At 47.5% G+C, this 22,626-nt stretch overlaps 1 protein-coding gene across 4 annotated transcripts in view; it reads left to right on the forward strand.

Annotated features, from left to right (window-relative positions):
• Window positions 1-22,626, forward strand: part of SEPTIN6 (septin 6) — a 153,115-nt gene that overhangs the window by 46,021 nt on the left and 84,468 nt on the right. For all 4 annotated transcript variants that reach the window (XM_063937339.1, XM_063937337.1, XM_063937340.1 and 1 more), the window contains exons 3-4: window positions 10,974-11,169; window positions 17,697-17,883. In XM_063937339.1, the coding sequence (XP_063793409.1) occupies window positions 10,974-11,169; window positions 17,697-17,883 (383 nt within the window). The remainder of the gene's footprint in view (window positions 1-10,973; window positions 11,170-17,696; window positions 17,884-22,626) is intronic.

Genomic DNA, 22,626 nt, shown 5'->3' on the forward strand with positions numbered 1-22,626 from the left:
GCTGCCAGCATAGTGTAAATATAAAGGATGTCTCTGATACAGCCTTTATTTTTTTGGTTGATTAATTCAGTGTTGCCCTCAGGGGCCAGCGCCCTTGGGCAGCTGCCTAGTGGTAGAGCTGGCCCTGATGGTAATACATTATATACAGGATCAGGATAATATAAAATAAGACTCTCCTTATCTTTTCAAAATACAGCTAATGTTTCTTGGTAACAAAAAATTAGCATTCTACAATATTTCACGTAATGTTATTTGATTTTTACCTTAACAAATCAATCAATAGGGCAGCACTCATTCATATAAACATCCCTTGGTCCTTTTCTCTCTTCAAGGGGAATTTCTTGTGTGTTTAAAACCACAGCCTACAAATCTTCCACAAAGCTGAACATGTCTGTTCTACTTTGCAAGCTGCTATTATACCTAGGGGAAGTAAAATTACTAAATATAGTTTGGTTATTTTGGTATGTTCAAGTTCCAGTATATTCTACTGTTCCTAATCTGATTTACATATGGTGTATATTCCGTTCCTTTACTGATGAGAGGAAATGTTTTTTCCATCCCCTAATAAAGGAATGAACGTATGATTGCTAATTGTTTTGTATGCCAGCAACAAGACTGCTTATATACTACACTATTCATCTGCATTAACAATGACATTTACATCGGAGTATGGCAAACACATCCTTAGCGCATAAATCTGATTTCTCTGACGTCCTAAGTGGATGCTGGGGACTCCGTCAGGACCATGGGGAATAGCGGCTCCGCAGGAGACAGGGCACAAAAGTAAAAGCTTTAGGATCAGGTGGTGTGCACTGGCTCCTCCCCCTATGACCCTCCTCCAAGCCTCAGTTAGATTTTTGTGCCCGGCCGAGAAGGGTGCAATCTAGGTGGCTCTCCTAAAGAGCTGCTTAGAGTAAAAGTTTGTTAGGTTTTTTATTTTCAGTGAGTCCTGCTGGCAACAGGCTCACTGCTACGAGGGACTTAGGGGAGAGAAGTGAACTCACCTGCGTGCAGGATGGATTGGCTTCTTAGGCTACTGGACACCATTAGCTCCAGAGGGAGTCGGAACACAGGTCTCACCCTGGGGTTCGTACCTTATTCTGGCTAAAAATACATCACATATAGCCCCTGGGGGCTATATGGATGTATTTAACCCCTGCCAGGTCTCAGAAAAACGGGAGAAGAAGCCCGCCGAAAAGGGGGCGGGGCCTATTCTCCTCAGCACACAGCGCCATTTTCCCTCACAGAAATGCTGGTGGGAAGGCTCCCAGGCTCTCCCCTGCACTGCACTACAGAAACAGGGTTAAAACAGAGAGGGGGGGCACTTATTTGGCGATATGTGTATATATATATATATATATATATATATATATATTAAAATGCTATAAGGGAAAAACACTTATATAAAGGTTGTCCCTGTATAATTATAGCGTTTTTGGTGTGTGCTGGCAAACTCTCCCTCTGTCTCCCCAAAGGGCTAGTGGGGTCCTGTCCTCTATCAGAGCATTCCCTGTGTGTGTGCTGTGTGTCGGTACGTGTGTGTCGACATGTATGAGGACGATGTTGGTGAGGAGGCGGAGCAATTGCCTGAAATGGTGATGTCACTCTCTAGGGAGTCGACACCGGAATGGATGGCTTATTTAAGGAATTACGTGATAATGTCAACACGCTGCAAGGTCGGTTGACGACATGAGACGGCCGGCAAACAAATTAGTACCTGTCCAGGCGTCTCAAACACCGTCAGGGGCTGTAAAACGCTCATTTACCTCAGTCGGTCGACACAGACACAGACACGGACACTGACTCCAGTGTCGACGGTGAAGAAACAAACGTATTTTCCTTTAGGGCCACACGTTACATGTTAAGGGCAATGAAGGAGGTGTTACATATTTCTGATACTACAAGTACCACAAGAAGGGTATTATGTGGGGTGTGAAAAAACTACCTGTAGTTTTTCCTGAATCAGATAAATTAAATGAAGTGTGTGATGATGCGTGGGTTTCCCCCGATAGAAAATTATTGGCGGTATACCCTTTCCCGCCAGAAGTTAGGGCGCGTTGGGAAACACCCTTTAGGGTGGATAAGGCGCTCACACGCTTATCAAAACAAGTGGCGGTACCGTCTCCAGATAGGGCCGCCCTCAAGGAGCCAGCTGAGAGGCTGGAAAATATCCTAAAAAGGTATATACACACATACTGGTGTTATACTGCGACCAGCGATCGCCTCAGCCTGGATGTGCAGCGCTGGGGTGGCTTGGTCGGATTCCCTGACTGAAAATATTGATACCCTTGACAGGGACAGTATTTTATTGACTATAGAGCATTTAAAGGATGCATTTCTATATATGCGAGATGCACAGAGGGATATTTGCACTCTGGCATCAAGAGTAAGTGCGATGTCCATATCTGCCAGAAGATGTTTATGGACACGACAGTGGTCAGGTGATGCAGATTCCAAACGGCACATGGAAGTATTGCCGTATAAAGGGGAGGAGTTATTTGGGGTCGGTCCATCGGACCTGGTGGCCTCGGCAACAGCTGGAAAATCCACCTTTTTTACCCCAAATCACATCTCAGCAGAAAAAGACACCGTCTTTTCAGCCTCAGTCCTTTCGTCCCCATAAGGGCAAGCGGGCAAAAGGCCAGTCATATCTGCCCAGGGATAGAGGAAAGGGAAGAAGACTGCAGCAGGCAGCCCATTCCCAGGAACAGAAGCCCTCCACAGCTTCTGCCAAGTCCTCAGCATGACGCTGGGGCCGTACAAGCGGACTCAAGTGCGGTGGGGGGTCGTCTCAAGAGTTTCAGCGCGTAGTGGGCTCACTCGCAAGTGGACCCCTGGATCCTACAAGTAGTATCCCAGGGGTACAGACTGGAGATTCGAGACGTCTCCCCCTCGCAGGCTCCTGATGTCTGCTTTACCAACGTCTTCCTCCGACAGGGAGGCAGTATTGGAAACAATTCACAAGCTGTATTCCCAGCAGGTGATAATCAAAGTACCCCTCCTACAACAAGGAAAGGGGTATTATTCCACACTATATTGTGGTACTGAAGCCAGACGGCTCGGTGAGACCTATTCTAAATGGGAAATCTTTGAACACTTACATACAAAGGTTCAAATCAAGATGGAGTCACTCAGAGCAGTGATAGCGAACCAGGAAGAAGGGGACTATATGGTGTCCCTGGACATCAAGGATGCTTACCTCCATGTCCCAAATTGCCCTTCTCACCAAGGGTACCTCAGGTTCGTGGTACGGAACTGTCACTATCAGTTTCAGACGCTGCCGTTTTTGGATTGTCCACGGCACCCCGGGTCTTTACCAAAGTAATGGCCGAAATGATGATTCTTCTTCAAAGAAAAGGCGTCTTAATTATCCCTTACTTGGACGATCTCCTGATAAGGGCAAGGTCCAGAGAACAGTTGGAAGTCGGAGTAGCACTATCTCAAGTAGTTCTACGACAGCACGGGTGGATTCTAAATATCCAAAATCGCAGCCGTTTCCGACGACACGTCTGCTGTTCCTAGGGATGGTTCTGGACACAGTCCAGAAAAAGGTGTTTCTCCCGGAGGAGAAAGCCAGGGAGTTATCCGAGCTAGTCAGGAACCTCCTAAAACCAGGAAAAGTGTCAGTGCATCATTGCACAAGAGTCCTGGGAAAAATGGTGGCTTATTACGAAGCGATTCCATTCGGCAGATTCCACGCAAGAACTTTTCAGTGGGATCTGCTGGACAAATGGTCCGGATCGCATTTTCAGATGCATCAGCGGATAACCCTATCTCCAAGGACAAGGGTGTCTCTCCTGTGGTGGTTACAGAGTGCTCATCTTCTAGAGGGCCCCAGATTCGGCATTCAGGATTGGATGCTGGTGACCACGGAGGCCAGCCTGAGAGGCTGGGGAGCAGTCACACAGGGAAAAAATTTCCAGGGAGTGTGATCAAGTCTGGAGATTTTTCTCCACATAAATATACTGGAGCTAAGGGCAATTTACAATGCTCTAAGCTTAGCAAGACCTCTGCTTCAAGGTCAGCCGGTATTGATCCAGTGGGACAACATCACGGCAGTCGCCCACGTAAACAGACAGGGCGGCACAAGAAGCAGGAGGGCAATGGCAGAAACTGCAAGGATTTTTCGCTGGGCGGAAAATCATGTGATAGCACTGTCAGCAGTGTTCATTCCGGGAGTGGACAACTGGGAAGCAGACTTCCTCAGCAGGCACAACCTCCACCCGGGAGAGTGGGGACTTCATCGGGAAGTCTTCCACATGATTGTGAACCGTTGGAAAAGACCAAAGGTGGACATGATGGCGTCCCGCCTGAACAAAAAACTGGACAAGTATTGCGCCAGGTCAAAAGACCCTCAGGCAATAGCTGTGGACGTTCTGGTAACACCGTGGGTGTACCAGTCGGTGTATGTCTTCCCTCCTCTGCTTCTCATACCCAAGGTATTGAGAATTATAAGACGTAGAGGAGTAAGAACTATACTCGTGGCTCCGGATTGGCCAAGAAGGACTTGGTACCCGGAACTTCAAGAGATGCTCACAGAGGACTCATGGCCTCTGCCGCTAAGAAGGGACTTGCTTCAGCAAGTACCATGTCTGTTCCAAGACTTACCACGGCTGCGTTTGACGGCATGGCGGTTGAACGCCGGATCCTAAGGGAAAAAGGCATTCCGGAAGAGGTCATTCCTACCCTGGTCAAAGCCAGGAAGGAGGTGACCGCACAACATTATCACCACATGTGGCGAAAATATGTTGCGTGGTGTGAGGCCAGGAAGGCCCCATGAAGAAATTTCAACTCGGTCGTTTCCTGCATTTCCTGCAAACAGGAGTGTCTATGGGCCTCAAATTGGGGTCCATTAAGGTTCAAATTTCGGCCCTGTCGATTTTCTTCCAGAAAGAATTGGCTTCAGTTCCTGAAGTCCAGAAGTTTGTCAAGGGAGTACTGCATATACAACCCCCTTTTGTGCCTCCAGTGGCACTGTGGGATCTCAACGTAGTTCTGGGATTCCTAAAATCACATTGGTTTAAACCGCTCAAATCTGTGGATTTGAAATATCTCACAGGGAAAGTGACCATGCTGTTGGCCCTGGCCTCGGCCAGGCGAGTGTCAGAATTGGCGGCGTTTGTCTCAAAAAAGCCCATATCTGATTGTCCATTCGGACAGGGCAGAGCTGCGGACTCATCCCCAGTTTCTCCCTAAGGTGGTGTCAGTGTTTCACCCGAACCAGCTTATTGTGTTACCTGCGGCTACTAGGGACTTGGAGGACTCCAAGTTGCTAGATGTTGTCAGGGCCCTGAAAATATAGTTTCCAGGACGGCTGGAGTCAGGAAAACTGACTTGCTGTTATCCTGTATGCACCCAACAAACTGGGTGCTCTTGCTTCTAAGCAGACGATTGCTAGTTGGATGTGTAGTACAATTCAGCTTGCACATTCTGTGGCAGGCCTGCCACAGCCAAAATATGTAAATGCCCATTCCACAAGGAAGGTGGGCTCATCTTGGGCGGCTGCCCGAGGGGTCTCGGCTTTACAACTTTGCCGAGCTGATACTTGGTCAGGGGCACACCCTGACTGAGGAGGACCTGGAGTTCTCTCATTCGGTGCTGCAGAGTCATCCGCACTCTCCCGCCCGTTTGGGAGCTTTGGTATAATCCCCATGGTCCTGACGGAGTCCCCAGCATCCACTTAGGACGTCAGAGAAAATAAGAATTTACTTACCGATAATTCTATTTCTCGTAGTCCGTAGTGGATGCTGGGCGCCCATCCCAAGTGCGGATTGTCTGCAATACTTCTACATAGTTATTGTTACAAAAATCGGGTTATTATTGTTGTGAGCCATCTTTTCAGATGCTCCGCTGTTATCATGCTGTTAACTGGGTTCAGATCACAGGTTGTACAGTGTGATTGGTGTGGCTGGTATGAGTCTTACCCGGGATTCAAAATCCTTCCTTATTGTGTACGCTCGTCCGGGCACAGTATCCTAACTGAGGCTTGGAGGAGGGTCATAGGGGGAGGAGCCAGTGCACACCACCTGATCCTAAAGCTTTTACTTTTGTGCCCTGTCTCCTGCGGAGCCGCTATTCCCCATGGTCCTGACGGAGTCCCCAGCATCCACTACGGACTACGAGAAATAGAATTATCGGTAAGTAAATTCTTATTTTCTCATAAATGTTTTAGGTGCTTCTTGTGTTCAGCGAAAAGTATAAATCATGTCAAATAAAAATCTTAAACATCGGTCTTCTAAGAGTAATATACTGCTTTGCTGCATCAGCAATATTCTAATTAACAGACTGCACCTGGTTAAATGGGAAATTACAAGTGATAGCCATAAACCACATAAATTTAATCTTCAGCATGATCAGATCTGATGATAGGATCAGATGTAGAGTAAATTGTGTGTCCTCTGAACTCTGTGTAGACAATATAGGAACAAGAGAGCAAGTGCACCATACAACCATTAGAATCATAATACATTTAAGTATACATATTTATTTATTTACAGTTTCTTATATAGCACAGCATATTCTGTTCTGCTTTACATCTGATGTTCTTGGCATAAATTGGCCAATACATGAGGCGTGGGCTCAGGAACTCGAGGCGGAACTGTCTGCTGACGTATCTGAGCATGCTCGACAATGTCTCTCATATATTGCCACGGCTTCTCTGTACCTTAAGGAGGCGGCCTCCGATGCCGGGGTGCTCGCGGCCAAGGCTGCTACTGCGTCCGTCTTGGCCAGACATATCCTTTGGTTGAGATCCTAGTCGGTGGATTTGGATTCTAAGAAAACCCTGGAGGTGCTTTCTTTCAAAGGAGACATTCTCTTTGGAGAAAATCTCGATAAGATTGTGGCTGACCTGGCTACTGCTAAAACAGCCTGCCTGCCTAGTACGGCTCCTTCTGCACAGAAGGCTAAAAGTACTTTCCTTTGTACTCCAGGTAAAGCAAAAGGTCAGGCGCAACCAAAGCAAGCCCGTGCTTCCAGACCTGCCAAGCCCAGACCAAAGCGTGCTTGGGCCGCCTGTCAGCCAGCTTCCAAAACTAACAAGCCTGCCGCATGACGGGGCGGGGATCCCAAGGTGGGGGGCCGACTTATAGGTTTTGCCCAGGAATGGTTGAAGACCAGTTCAGATGCCTGGGCGAGGGAAGTCGTCGCTCGAGGTTACGCCATACCCTTCAAGAATCATCCCCCGCAGTGGTTTTGCCTGACAGATGTGCCTCTGGATCCGGCAAAAGCAAACACGTTGCACTCAGTGGTACATTCCCTCCTGGTCACAGGAGTGGTGGTACAGGTGCCTTTGGCTCAGAGAGGCAAGGGGTACTATTCCACGCTGTTTCTAGTCCCGAGACCGAACGGGTCCTTGTGGCCCATTCTCAATCTGAAGTCGTTGAACAAGCATGTGCGGGTCTCCAAGTTTCGTATGGAAACTCTGCGCTCTATTGTTCGGGCCATGGAGCCTGGGGACTATATGGTCTCCCTGGACACACAGGATGCCTACCTGCATTTTCCTATTGCGGTTTCTCATCAACAGTACCTGCAGTTTGCGGTGGGCAACCTTTATTACCAATTTCGGGCGTTACCATTTGGTTTAACAACGGCTCCCCGAGTTTTCACCAAAGTAATGGCGGTCATGACGGCTACACTCCGCCGTCAAGGGGTCAGGATCCTACCGTACTTGGACGATTTGTTGATCCTGGCAAATTCCCCAGAACTTCTCCTCCTGTGTCATCTCAATCTGACGGTCCAGTGCATGACAGCCCACGGGTGGCTGATCAACTGGAAGAAATCCTCCCTGGTTCCTGCTCGGAGCATGTTACATCTGGGAGCGTTATTGGACACTCACAGCCAACGGTTGTTCCTGTCTCAGGAGAAGGTCCTGAAGCTTCAGGACAGGATTCGATTCTTCCTATCGTCCACAAGTGTCGATACATTCAGCAATGCAAGTGCTAGGTCTCATGGTGTCGTTTTTCGACATGGTGGAGTATGCTCAGTTCCACTCTCGCTCTCTGCAGAAGTTAATTCTGACCAAGTGGGATGGCCTGTCTCACTGGATAAGATCTCACATGATCTCATCATCTCCGGAGGTCCGCCTGTCACTGAGCTGGTGGCTGCAGGACCATCAATTGAGCAGGGGCCGTCCGTTCTGGATATCCGACTGGGTCCTCCTGACAACGGATGCCAGTCTGAGGGGTTGGGGCGCGGTGTTGGAACAACACTGTCTTCAGGGTTGGTGGACCAAGGAGGAGTCTCTACTCCCGATAAATATTTTGGAACTGTGGGCAGTGTTCAATGCGTTGACACTGGCCCAGCATCTCATACAGAACAGACCTATTCAGGTGCAATCGGACAACGCCACCACGGTGGCATACCTAAATCATCAGGGCGGCACTCGAAGCCGCATGACAATGAGGAAAGTATCAAGGATTCTTCAGGGGGCAGAACGCCATCTGCCGGCCATATCCGCAGTGTTCATTCCGGTTGTTCTAAACTGGGAGGCGGACTATCTCCGTCGTCAGGACGTGCACGCCGGAGAATGGAGCCTACATCCAGAGGTGTTTCAACTTCTCGTGGACAAGTGGAGCCTCCCAGATGTGGACCTGATGGCGTCTCGACACAATCACAAGGTTCCGGTCTTCGGAGCAAGGACAAGGGATCCTCAAGCTGCGTTCGTGGATGCTCTATCAATCCCATAGAACTTTCGGCTGCCATACGTGTTCCCTCCGGTGTCACTCCTGCCCAGAGTAATACGGAAGTTCAAGCAAGAAGGAGGAAACCTGCTTCTGCTAGCTCCATCGTGGCCCAGATGGCACTGGTTCTCCGATCTACAGGGTCTCTCGTTTAGATGTCCCCTTTTACTTCCACAACGACCAGACCTCCTCGTTCAGGGCCCTTGTGTTTACCAGGACTTGGCCCGTCTGGCTTTGACGGCATGGCTCTTGAGGGTTTTTCTGAGGCGGTCGTTCAAACTATGTTGAAGACCCATAAGCCGGCTTCTGCTCGGATTTACCATTAGCGTCTGGAATGCTTACTTGACTTGGTGTGCGTCTCACAATCCTGACGTTTTCAAGTTTTGCACGGCCAAACTGTTGGCCTTCCTACAACAGAGCATGGACTTAAGCCTGCGTCTGGCCTCTTTCAAGGTTCACATTTCTGCCTTGTCGGTTTGGTTTCAGAGAAAGATTTCCACCCTGCCTGATGTCCATATGTTCACTCAGGGTGTGTTGAAGATTCAGCCTCCTTATGTGCTGCCTGTGGCCCCTTGGGACTTGTCGGTGGTTTTGGAGGCCTTGCAAGTGTCTCCGTTTGAGCCTCTTGCCTCTGCTGACCTTAAGTGGCTTTCTCTTAAGGTCCTATTCTTGCTGGCTATTGCTTCAGCTAGAAGGGTCTCAGACTTGGGTGCCTTATCCTGCAAGTCTCCCTATTTGATTTTTCACCGTGACCGGGCGGTTCTTAGAACGCGGCCAGGTTTATGTACCTAAGGTGGTGTCTTCTTTCCACCTTAACCAGGAGATTGTGGTTCCGGCCTTTAGTTTTCCTGAGTGGTCTCCCAAACAATGGTCTTTGGATGTGGTACGGGCTCTCCGTATCTATGTGAAGAGAACTTCCTCCATAAGGAAATCTGATTCTCTTTTTATATTGTTTGGTTTTCACAAACGTGGCTGGCCTGCTTCCAAGCAGACCCTGGCCAGATAGATTAGAATGGTGATTGCACATGCTTATGTACAGGCTGGTCGTCCAGTTCCTGCTACCATTAAAGCCCATTCTACTCGGTCGGTTGGACCTTCTTGGGCGGCCCACAGTGGTGCACCCCTTGAACAATTGTGCAAGGCGACAACGTGGTCCTCAGGGAACACGTTTATAAGGTTCTATGCCTTCGATACCGCCGCTTCCCAGGATGCTTCCTTTGGACGCCGGGTTCTTGTGCCCGCTACAGTGCATCCCCTCCCGTGAGGAACTGCTTTGGGACATCCCCAATGTAATTCCTTGTGGAGCCCAGTGTACTCCGCAGCAGAAAACGAGATTTATGGTAAGAACTTACCTTTGTTAAATCTCTTTCTGCGAGGTACACTGGGCTCCACAAGGCGCCCACCCTGACGCACTTAGCAGCTATGCCAATACCAACCCAAAAAAGCTTAAGTGCGTCAGGGTGGGCGCCTTGTGGAGCCCAGTGTACCTCGCAGAAAGATTTAACAACGGTAAGTTCTTACCATAAATCTCGGTTTTCGGTATACTGTCTTGGCAATAGTATACCTGCACTGTGGGAGTAGGGGGGAGGGGCGGTTATTGGTATTGGCATAGCCGCTGACACCCTCTCCTGTGGCGAGTGTTGGTGTAATTGGCTACGTGCGATTGTTGTCTCTGGTACCTGCTACTGCATTGGGCTGGTTAACGAAACTGAGCTCCTGTGCACGGAGGCGGAGTGATATAGGAGGCGGCGCTATGCATTTTGGGAAGAAGGTCAAAGCTTTGAGCCTGTTGGTGCCTCGGATCAAGATCCTACTCTACACCCGATGTAATTCCTTGTGGAGCCCAGTGTACCTCGCAGAAAGATTTAACAACGGTAAGTTCTTACCATAAATCTCGCTTTTAAACAACCATCCCTTGGTCTTTGTTTTTTTAATATATGCCATTAAAAGGTATATTTTACAGATTAGAAGGTTGAGTGTCCCACAGAGAGTACTTTTCGGTCATTATTTGTTCTATAAACAATTCTTAAATAAGAAAGGAAAATGCATCCTCCTGCATATTCTTTTGTTATTGCTCTTGTTTTTCAGAGTGCGAATACTGTGATATTTAATGTACAATGCCTTTAAAGCACGGTCATTATTATTATTATTTTTGTCTGGTTAGCTGACTTTTTTTTTTTTTTTTTCTTTCTTTTTAATACATGTATTCAAAACGGTGTTATTGCACACCTACCTAAAGCCTTTGTAACAGTAAAAATTGCATATGAAGTTTCTTTATGGCTCCTTTTTTAGGTGAGACAGGTCTTGGAAAATCAACTCTTATGGATACATTATTTAATACAAAATTTGAAGGGGAACAAATATCTCATTCTCAACCTGGCGTTCAGCTGAAATCGAGCACGTATGATTTGACTGAGAGTAACGTACGTCTGAAAATGACCATTGTCAGCTCTGCAGGGTTCGGAGATCAAATTAATAAAGAAGATAGGTGGGTTTAACTGGACTGTAACAAGCAGTCATAGCTATTATGATTTTTACGGTCATGTTAAAATTGCTGGTTTAGTGGATTCATTGCAGCACATTGCATACTTTTATAGTGCTTGCAGGTTGGTAATGTGAAAAGTCACTGACTTTTCAGGCTTCATATAAAAACTAATTCGTGATATATACAAAGTAACTTGTAGGACAGGGTTTTATTTAGTTATCTGAACTAATTCTGGTACATTATAAAAACAAAATAAATGTGCAAGCAGTTGGAAGAGAAACATTGTCCCTCATGAGCCAGAATTGATTGTACTGTAGCTTAAGGGGCCCATATGTCAGTCAGGTATACAGGTAATTCCTTGTTCTCCTGATGCCTGAGTTGGTGGATCGGGGAAATCCAGCATGTTGGAAATCCTTGATTTGCCGATTACAACCCCCCAAAAAAGTGATCAGGAATTTTTAACACGCTGTATTATCCATAGATGTATAGCTTGCATTACTTTATATTTTTGGACAGTTGCCATTTATAAGCTAATTTATAACACAAGCGTTTTTCTGTTTTCAGTGACACAATTTTGTATTTGTATGTCTGTGGCAGTTTTATACGGTTTCTTAATAGCTTTTCTCTTACGTCCTAGAGGATGCTGGGGACTCCGTAAGGACCATGGGGATAGACGGGCTCCGCAGGAGACATGAGCACTAAAAAAGAACTTTAGGTATGGGTGTGCACTGGCTCCTCCCTCTATGCCCCTCCTCCAGACCTCAGTCTGATACTGTGCCCAGAGGAGACTGGGTGCATTACAGGGAGCTCTCCGGAGTTTCCTGAAAGAAAGTATTTTAGTTAGGTTTTTTATTTTCAGGGAGCCTGCTGGCAACAGGCTCCCTGCATCGTAGGACTGAGGGGAGAGAAGCAGACCTACTTAAATGCTAGGCTCTGCTTCTTAGACACCATTAGCTCCAGAGGGAGTCTGAACGCAGGTCTCCCCCTCGCCGTTCGTCCCGGAGCCGCGCCGCCGTCCTCCTCAGAGCCAGAAGATAGAAGCCGGGTGAGTATGTGAAGATAGAAGACTTCAGAGGCAGCAGAAGACTTCGGATCTTCACTGAGGTAACGCTGCGCGCCATTGCTCCCACACAACGCACACACGGCAGGCACTGTAAGGGTGCAGGGCGCAGGGGGAGCGCCCTGGGCAGCAAATAAACCTCCGATCTGGCTGAAATATCTCCTTTCCTATGGGCGGCACTCAGAGACTTGTATCAAACGAATTAGGTGAAAAAAAGACCCTGTATGCATTACTGTATGTGTGTGTGTGTGTGTATATATGTATGTATATGTGTATATATGTATGTATATGTGTGTGTGTATATATATATATATATATATATATATATATAATATATATATATATATATATATATATATATATATATATATATATATACTCTATACTATATATGAGATCCCCCGCCAGTTTTGAAAGATTTTAAGCGGGACCAAAGCCTGCCGCTGAGGGGGCGGAGCTTGATCCTCAGCACTCACCAGCGCCATTTTCTCCACAGCACACCGCTGAGAGGAAGCTCCCCGGACTCTCCCCTGCTGAACACGGTGACAGAGGGTTTGAAAGAGGGGGGGGGGCACATAATTTGGCGCAGTGTAATAATAATAATAGCGCTATCTGGGTAAAGATATTTGTTTTTCCCTGGGTCATTGGCGCTGGGTGTGTGCTGGCATACTCTCTCTCTGTCTCTCCAAAGAGCCTTGTGGGGGAACTGTCTTCAGATAAGAGAATTCCCTGAGTGTGTGGTGTGTCGGTACGCGTGTGTCGGCATGTCTGAGGTAGAAGGCTCTCCTAGGGAGGAGGTGGAGCAAATGAGTGTGGTATCTCCGTCGGCAACACCGACACCTGACTGGTTGGATATGTGGAATGTTTTAAGTGCTAATGTGAATTTATTGCACATAAGGTTGGACAAAGCGGAGTCCAGGGAGTGTACAGGGAGTCAAGCCCTGCCTGCCACTATTTCGCAGGGACCTTCCGGGTCTCAAAAGCGCCCACTATCCCAAATGGTAGACAGTAATACCGACACGGATTCTGACTCCAGTGTCGACTGCGATGATGCAAAGTTACAGCCAAAATTGGCTAAAAGTATTCAATATGATTATTGCAATAAAGGATGTGTTGTATATCACAGATGACCCCTCTGTCCCTGACACGAGGGTACACATGTTTAAGGAAAAGAAACCTGAGTTAACCTTTCCCCCATCTCATGAGCTGAACGAATAATTTAAAAAGGCTTGGGAATCTCCAGACAAGAAACTGCAGATTCCCAAAAGGATTCTTATGGCGTATCCTTTCCCAACTAAGGACAGGATACGGTGGGAATCCTCCCCAAGGGTGGACAAAGCATTGACACGTTTATCCAAAAAGGTAGCGCTGCCATCTCAGGATACGCCAACCCTCAGGGATCCTACTGATCGCAAGCAGGAGACTACCTTGAAGTCTATTTATACACATTCTGGTACCTTACTCAGACTGGCGATAGCGTCTGCTTGGGTTTGTAGCGCTGTAGCAGCATGGACAGATACCTTATCGGCAGAAATGGATACCCTAGATAAGGATACCGTTTTATTGACCCTGGGTAATATTAAAGATGCCGTCTTATATATGAGAGATGCTCAAAGAGACATTGGCCTACCGGTTTCTAGAGTCGACGCTATGGCGATTTCTGCTAGACGAGTCCTATGGACCCGACAATGGACGAGTGATGCCGACTCGAAGAGGCATATGGAGGTTTTAACTTACAAGGGTGAGGAATTGTTTGGGGAAGGTCTCTCGGACCTAGCTTCCACGGCCACGGCAGGTAAATCAACTTTTTTGCCTTATGTTTCCTCACAGCCTAAGAAAGCGCCACATTATCAGATGCAGTCCTTTCGGTCGCATAAAAACAAGAGAGTATGGAGATCGTCCTTTCTTGCCAGAGGTAAGGGCAGGGGGAAAAAGCTGCCAACCACTACTAGTTCCTAGGAGCAGAAGTCCTCCCTGGCCTCTACAAAATCCACCGCATGACGCTGGGGCTCCGCTGAGGGAGTCCGCCCCAGTGGGGGCACGTCTTCGACTTTTCAGCCACATCTGGGTTCACTCACAGGTGGATCCCTGGGCAATAGAAATTGTTTCTCAGGGTTACAAGCTGGAATTCGAAGAGGTGCCTCCTCGCCGCTTTTTCGAATCGGCCCTACCAGCTTCTCCCCCAGAGAGGGAGATCGTTTTAAATGCAATTCAAAAATTGTGTCTTCAACAAGTGGTGGTCAAAGTTCCCCTGCTTCAACAAGGGATGGGGTATTACTCAACCCTGTTTGTAGTCCCGAAACCAGACTGTTCGGTCAGACCCATTTTAAATGTAAAATCCTTAAACCTATACTTAAAAAGGTTCAAGTTCGAGATGGAATCGCTCAGAGCGGTCATCGCCAGCCTGGAAGGGGGGGGATTATATGGTGTCCCTGGACATAAAGAATGCATACCTTCATGTTCCCATATATCCACCTCATCAGGCATACCTGAGATTTGCGGTACAGGATTGTCATTACCAATTTCAGATGTTGCCGTTTGGGCTTTCCACAGCCCCGAGGATTTTCACCAAGGTAATGGCGGAAATGATGGTGCTCCTGCGCAAGCAGGGTGTCACAATTATCCCGTACTTGGACGATCTCCTGATAAAAGCGAGATCACGAGAGCAGTTGCTGAGCAGCGTATCACTCTCGCTGAATGTGTTACAAAAACACGGTTGGATTCTCAATATCCCGAAGTCACAGTTTGTTCCTACGACTCGTTTGCCATTCTTAGGCATGATTCTGGATACGGACCAGAAAAGGGTTTATCTTCCGATAGAAAAGGCCCAGGAACTCATGACACTGGTCAGGGACCTATTGAAGCCAAAAAGGGTGTCCGTGCATCACTGCACTCGAGTCCTGGGAAAGATGGTGGCGTCTTACGAGGCCATTCCCTTCGGCAGGTTCCATGCGAGGACTTTCCAATGGGACCTACTGGACAAGTGGTCCGGGTCACATCTACAAATTCATCAGATGATCACCCTGTCCCCCAGGGCCAGGGTATCTCTCCTGTGGTGGCTGCAGAGTGCTCACCTTCTGGAGGGTCACAGATTCGGCATTCAGGACTGGATTCTGGTAACCACGGACGCGAGCCTCCGAGGTTGGGGAGCAGTCACACAGGGAAGAAACTTCCAAGGTCTCTGGTCAAGCCAGGAGGCTTGTCTTCACATCAACGTCCTGGAATTGAGGGCCATATACAACGCCCTTCGTCAAGCGGAGAATTTGCTTTGCGACCTACCAGTTCTGATTCAGTCAGACAACATCACCGCAGTGGCTCATGTAAACCACCAAGGCGGAACAAAGAGCAGAGTAGCAATGGCGGAAGCCAGCAGGATTCTTCGCTGGGCGGAAAATCATGTAAGCGCACTGACAGCAGTGTTCATTCCGGGAGTGGACAACTGGGAAGCAGACTTCCTCAGCAGACACGATCTACATCCAGGAGAGTGGGGACTTCATCAGGAAGCCTTCGCACAGATTGCAAGTCAGTGGGGACTGCCCCAGATGGACATGATGGCGTCCCGCCTCAACAAGAAACGACGGGTATTGCGCCAGGTCAAGAGACCCCAGGCGGTGGCCGTGGACGCCCTGGTGACACCGTGGGTGTTCCAGTCGGTCTATGTGTTTCCTCCTCTTCCTCTCATCCCCAAAGTATTGAGAATCATAAGAAGAGTACAGACAATTCTCACTGTTCCAGATTGGCCGCGAAGGGCCTGGTATCCGGATCTGCAGGAAATGCTCACAGAAGATCCGTGGCCTCTTCCTCCTAAGACAGGACCTGTTACAACAGGGGCCCTGTCTGTTCCAAGACTTACCGCGTCTGCGTTTGACGGCATGGCGGTTGAACGCCGGATCCTAGCGGAGAAGGGCATTCTGGATGAGGTCATTCCTACTCTGATAAAGGCTAGGAAGGACGTGACAGCTAAACATTATCACCGTATATGGCGGAAGTATGTTTCTTGGTGTGAGTCCAGGAATGCTCCTCCGGAAGAATTCCATCTGGGCCGTTTCCTTCACTTCCTACAGACTGGAGTCAATTTGGGCCTAAAATTAGGCTCCATTAAGGTTCAGATTTCGGCCCTATCCATCTTCTTTCAGAAGGAATTGGCTTCTCTCCCAGAAGTACAGACTTTTGTGAAGGGATGCTGCATATTCAGCCTCCTTTTGTACCTCCAGTGGCACCCTGGGACCTTAACGTGGTGTTGCGGTTCCTTAAGTCTCACTGGTTTGAACCACTTAAAACTGTGGAATTAAAATATCTCACTTGGAAAGTGGTCAGTGGTCATGTTGTTATCCTTGGCATCGGCTAGGCATGTGTCGGAGTTGGCGGCTTTGTCTCACAAAAGCCCCTATCTGGTTTTCCATGTGAATAGAGCAGAATTGCGGACTCGTCAATTCTTGCCCAAGGTGGTTTCATCTTTTCATATGAACCAACCTATTGTGGTGCCTGTGGCTACGCGAGACTTGGAGGGTTCCGAGTCCCTTGATGTGGTCAGGGCTTTGAAAATTTACGTGGCCAGAACGGCTCAGGTCAGAAAAACAGAGGCACTGTCCTGTATGCAGCTGACAAGGTTGGCGCTTCTGCTTCAAAGCAGACTATTGCTCGCTGGATCTGTAACACGATTCAGCAGGCTCATTCTGCGGCAGGATTGCCGTTACCAAAATCGATAAAGGCCCATTTCACTAGGAAGGTGGGCTCTTCTCGGGCGGCTGCCCGAGGGGTCTCGGCATTACAGCTGTGCCGAGCTGCTACTTGGTCGGGTTCAAACACCTTTGCAAAGTTCTACAAGTTTGATACCCTGGCTGAGGAGGACCTCATGTTTGCTCAATCGGTGCTGCAGAGTCATCCGAACTCTCCCGCCCGTTTGGGAGCTTTGGTATAGTCCCCATGGTCCTTACGGAGTCTCCAGCATCCTCTAGGACGTTAGAGAAAATAAGATTTTAAACCTACCGGTAAATCTTTTTCTCCTAGTCCGTAGAGGATGCTGGGCGCCCGTCACAGTGCGGACTAAATTCTGCAAGGCTTGTATATAGTTTTTGCTTACATAAGGGTTATGTTACAGTTTTGGTCAGTCTCGGACTGATGCTGTGTTGTTTCATACTGTTAACTGGTTCGTATATCCCAGGTTATACGGTGTGGATGGTGTGGGCTGGCATGAATCTTGCCCTTAGATTAACAAAATCCTTTCCTCATATTGTCCATCTCCTCTAGGCACCATTTCTCTAACTGAGGTCTGGAGGAGGGGCATAGAGGGAGGAGCCAGTGCACACCCATACCTAAAGTTCTTTTTTAGTGCCCGTGTCTCCTGCGGAGCCCGTCTATCCCCATGGTCCTTACGGAGTCCCCAGCATCCTCTACGGACTAGGAGAAAAAGATTTACCAGTAGATTTAAAATCTAATTTTTATGTTTTTTTTTTTTTTTCCTTTTAAGCTACAAGCCCATCATTGAATTCATTGACTCCCAGTTTGAGTCATACCTACAGGAAGAACTCAAGATAAAACGAGTTCTACATAATTACCATGACTCTCGTATCCATGCGTGCCTCTATTTCATAGCTCCTACGGGCCACTCCCTGAAATCCTTGGACTTGGTGACCATGAAGAAGCTGGACAGTAAGGTAGGTGACCAAAAAACATTTTAAGTAGAACTTGTGGTATCATTAACTATTTTATTGGTCGCCAATATTTTGATGGATATACAGTATGTACAAGCAGTAGCATGAATCTTGCAATAGACAAAAGTCAGCTAGAGAAGATTCAGGTTGGAATGAAATGTTGATCTAACTAGAGGTATTGCTGCCATTAGATCATGCTAAGGGGTATATGTACTGAAGATCTACTGTTTTAGTGATTAAAATTTAACTAAATCGATGTTGTACTTAAGGGCTAAAACACACATTTACTAACATTTAAAAATTAATATAAAAATCATCTGTCAGTAAATGTGTATGTTTCAGCATGCTAAATCCCAACATCGTTTCGGAGAGACTTTGGTTTGAAATCGGTAAAATTAGATGAAAATTTACCTTTATTAAATAAATCCTTAATACTTGATACTGTATAACTAGGATTTTGAAAGACCCATGTGGACACTCCAAGTCCTTTGCTCCTTTTGAAGGACACGCAGCATTGTATTACACTATCCTTTTCCCGGATGCAGTTAATATGCTGATGGATGGGATCCCGGCGGTCGAAATAAAGACACAGGAATCCCAAACAACTGCATAAGCCAGGCGTATAAATCCCAACGGAGCTCTGAATCCCATCTTCAAAGTACTAACAGACAGAATCCCAATCGTAGTTATAGCGAGACGCCTTCGCGCCCCGCCATGGGGTGGGGGAGGTTAGGTTTAGGCACTAATAAGGGGGTTAGGGTGCAACGGGCGGAAGGTTATGGTTAGGTACCAGGGAGGGTGGGTTAGGCACTAAGAAGGGGAGGTTAGATTTAGGCACCAAGCAGGGAGGGTTAGGCAGCGGGAAAGGGTTGGTTAGGGTTAGGCACCACCGGGAGGTGTTGGAGTTAGGCACCACTGGGGAGGATTAGGTTTTATTCACCTACAAGGGTGGGTTAGGGTAGGGAAGGGTTAGGGTCTTTACCGGGGGGATGTCATGATCTTGATGGTTGGGATGCAGCTGTCTGGATTCTGAACACCGGCATCCTGTCCATCGGGAGATCATACCGAATCCGCTTTTCCTAGTCTACTTTACTAAATGTAGTTTTATTTACTGGGTAGTGAGTGGTACATGGGTGCTAGCTCGAGAAGGGCTCCTGTCTATTTCTTGTAATGATTTTGCTGCAGCTGGAAAGTTGTAGTGCTTCTCAAACTCCCAACTTGTTACAAATGTCTAAATCCCTCTGCGTGACCAGGTCTTCTCAAATATGGATTTCCATTACTGTTCTATATACTGCTGTCCGTTTTTTAAAAACTACTGGAGCCATTTTAAAGGGCTTCTGTGATCTATCCTCTGTGCATCTCAAATTAATGAATTTGTTAGGGGTGATTAAACACTTCTCTTCGAATATGTAATTTAAAGCACCTGTGACACAAACCACAACAGATTTTAAGGGTTCAGGAGGTTAAGATGCTTATATATGTTTCAGTTTATGCTACTGAAAATGTGGTAAGAAGGTGAAAATCATATTTGTTCTTTTTGCTAGCTGCATTTAAAACTACTAAAATAAGATATATTTCTAAATACAACCGTTTGAGAGCTACTACCAGTTCATCTTTTCCAGGCTACCTGTGGACCTGTGGAATGTGTCAGTAAAGCTGGGCATACACTATACAATTATCTGGCAGATAATCTGTGGTTGGAATGAAAACCTGGTAATGGATGAGAGCAACTGACAATTGACCATTTGCTCCCAAACACTGGAAATTGGACAAAACCTGTCGTTTATATAAATTGGTTAAATGACGGACAGGTTTTGTCCATTTTCCAGTGTTTGGTAGCAAATGGTCGATTAGCAGTTGCTCTCCTCCATTACCAGGTTTTTCTCTGGCATTCATAAGGGATACTGGGGTATACTTAATATGATGGGGTATGTTGGTTCCGAGAAGTGCCCTGTGGCCGGAGCTTGCAATGGTCTTTGTGTCTCGAACTGGCACCAACTTTCCCTTGCTGCAGGAGGATGGAGCGCACTGAAAAGGCCCTTGTAGCCACATCGGCTTCCTCACATGCTCCCTCCTGACATACCTGGCTAATGTCTCTCTCCTCTGACGCCCGTCTTCCCATTCCAGCAAAGACCCCCACTGGCACTTGCAGATTCCACGGGGAATGCCCAACGTCCTCTTACTGCAGCCTGAACCTGTTCGGCTCCGCCATCTTCAAGCCATGATCCTGCCAGATAATGGTAAATACAGTGTAAAGATCCATAAAGGCGGCACTCCAAGTGACTTTCAATTAAGATAGTAAGCATTGTTTCTCTAGCATCCATATGGGATATTGGGGACAGATTAGTACGATGGGGTATAGACTGGTCCAAAGGAGCCAGTGCACTTTAAATTTCTTCAACTGGGTGTGCTGGCTCCTCCCCTCTATGCCCCCTCCCATAGGTATTTTTTTTTTAAAAAGTGCCCATAGGAGAGGATGCACACTTTTATTTCTTTCGGTATGTTGTTTGGGCAACAGCATACCTGCGCCGTGGGAGTTGGGGGGGGGGGGGGGGGGGGGGGGGGGCGGTCACCAGCCTCGTGAGGTGCAGAGCCACTTCCCCGCTGCAGGGGGATGTTTGTTCAGCGGGGCACTGCGCCTTAGCAGCCACAGCATGGCGCACACCCCTAATAAAGCCTGAAGGTGATCGTTGGTGGTCAGTACAAACCATTGCGGCAGAGGCGCGGGTGAGGGGCATGGGAGCCCTTGCGTGAGACTGGCTGTCGTTATTGTACCAAACATTTATGTGAAGCTACAAATGGTGTGGGAGACATAGCCAGTATAAACATTATTAGTAGCTCCTGCGCCATTACGGGGGGGGGCGGAGCTACATCAGAGTGGGCTGAGCGGCATTTAGGCGCCTTCCTCTGCATAAGCAGCAGCCTCGCACAGCTCCTCCACACGATCACAGGATCACTGGTACCGGGTGTAGAGGGGGAGAGCCACTATTGGTGCACAGTTTACAGACAGTATCACTGTTATTTTTATATATATATATATATATATATAGAGAGAGATAGAGATATATATAGAGAGAGATAGAGATATATATATATATATATATATATATATATATATATATATATATATACACACACACTCTGACAGCCTCACTGGGGCTGTACAGCGTTGGGTGCGCTTGGGTCCTCTCTTCTGTGTCTCCTCTCGCATGCATTAGGGCAGACTTTTATTGTAAGCCATCATCTGGCTCCATGTCATGTGAGCAGTGTAGTCCGTCATCACAAAATGCTGATAACAATGTGGGGGAGAGCCAAGAGCCTTCAAAACTATGATGTCTGATATGTCCTCTCAACTCACTGCCAATGTCAATAAAAAACAGGAACTGCAACAAGCAGTAGCTAAACTAGTTGCCAGGGCTGATGTTCCCCATCCCCCCATGTCTACTACAGGTGCACAAAAACGTGCTTTACCTGCAATCCTATCAGATACTGATGATGATGGGGATGACGTGGATCCCATTACTTCCTCCCACAAGGTAAACGGACAGTCACATTTCCTGATTCCAAGGAATTGGATGATTTGTTTAAATTAGTTTGGAAAAATCCAGATAAAAAATATCAGGTGTCTAAAAGGTTTTTGCATACCTTCCCCTTTGCCCCTGAAGGCAGGAAATTCTGGGATGAATCTCCAGCAGTAGACGTCTCAGTCTCTCGGCTCTCTAAGATGTCGGTGCTCCCAGCTCTGGGCTCCTTTACTGTAAAGGACCCGGGGGATAGGAAAATTGTGACCACTCTGAAATCTATCTACACTGCTGCAGGTGTAGCTCAAAGACCGGTCATTGCTGGTTGCTGGATGACACATGAAATTCATATGTGGGCTACTAAAATTCAGGAGGGTCTTTTGGGTGATATGACCTTAGTTACTACTGTAGCTTTCCTAAAACACATTCAGGACACTGCAAGAGTCCTCTGTGACTCCCTTAAAGAGATTGGCAATAGCAATGCTAGGACCACTGCTATGGCTGTGTCTGCACACAGAGCCATATAGTTGCATCAGTGGATTGCAGACGCTGACTCCAAACGTAATGTGAAATCTCTTCCCTTCACAGGGGAATGGCTCTTTGGAGGTGAGTTGGACGCATGGATCTCCAAAGCTGCTCCTGGGAAATCCATGTTTCTCCCTTCAGGGGCTCCGCATGCTAGGCGTACCTACCCGGTACCGTCTACTTAGCCCTTTCGGTCCTCCAGATTTCGATCTAAAGCCAGGGGTGCCTCCAACGCAGCTAGAGGCTCCAGAGGTAAGCCTAAGAAACCAGCCATTGCTGGTTCTCAAGAACAGAGCACCAGTTCAGCTTCCACAAAGACTTTGGCATGACGGTGCCCACCCACTCCAAGGGGATCTCGTGGTGGGAGCTCGGTTACGTCACTACAGCCACATCTGGGACGGTTCCTGCCAAGATGCCTGGGTAAGGGATCTTATCTCTCAGGGTTACAAGCTGGAGTACGACGGTGCTCCTCCCCAACAATTTTTCAAATCAAGCTTGCCAGCATTGGAAAATATGTGTGTTATGCTACTACTGGCCATCGACAAGTTGGTCCAGTCCCAGGTTATTGTTCCAGTACTCCTACTACAGCAAGGACAAGGCTACTACTCCAGTATGTTCGTCGTGCCAAAACCAGACTGGTCTGAGAGACCCATTTAGAATCTGAGGTCCTTGAATCCTTACCTGAAGGTTTTCAAATTCA

The sequence above is a fragment of the Pseudophryne corroboree genome, chromosome 8, assembly GCF_028390025.1.
Source record: "Pseudophryne corroboree isolate aPseCor3 chromosome 8, aPseCor3.hap2, whole genome shotgun sequence".
NCBI classification, from domain to species: Eukaryota; Metazoa; Chordata; class Amphibia; order Anura; family Myobatrachidae; genus Pseudophryne; species Pseudophryne corroboree.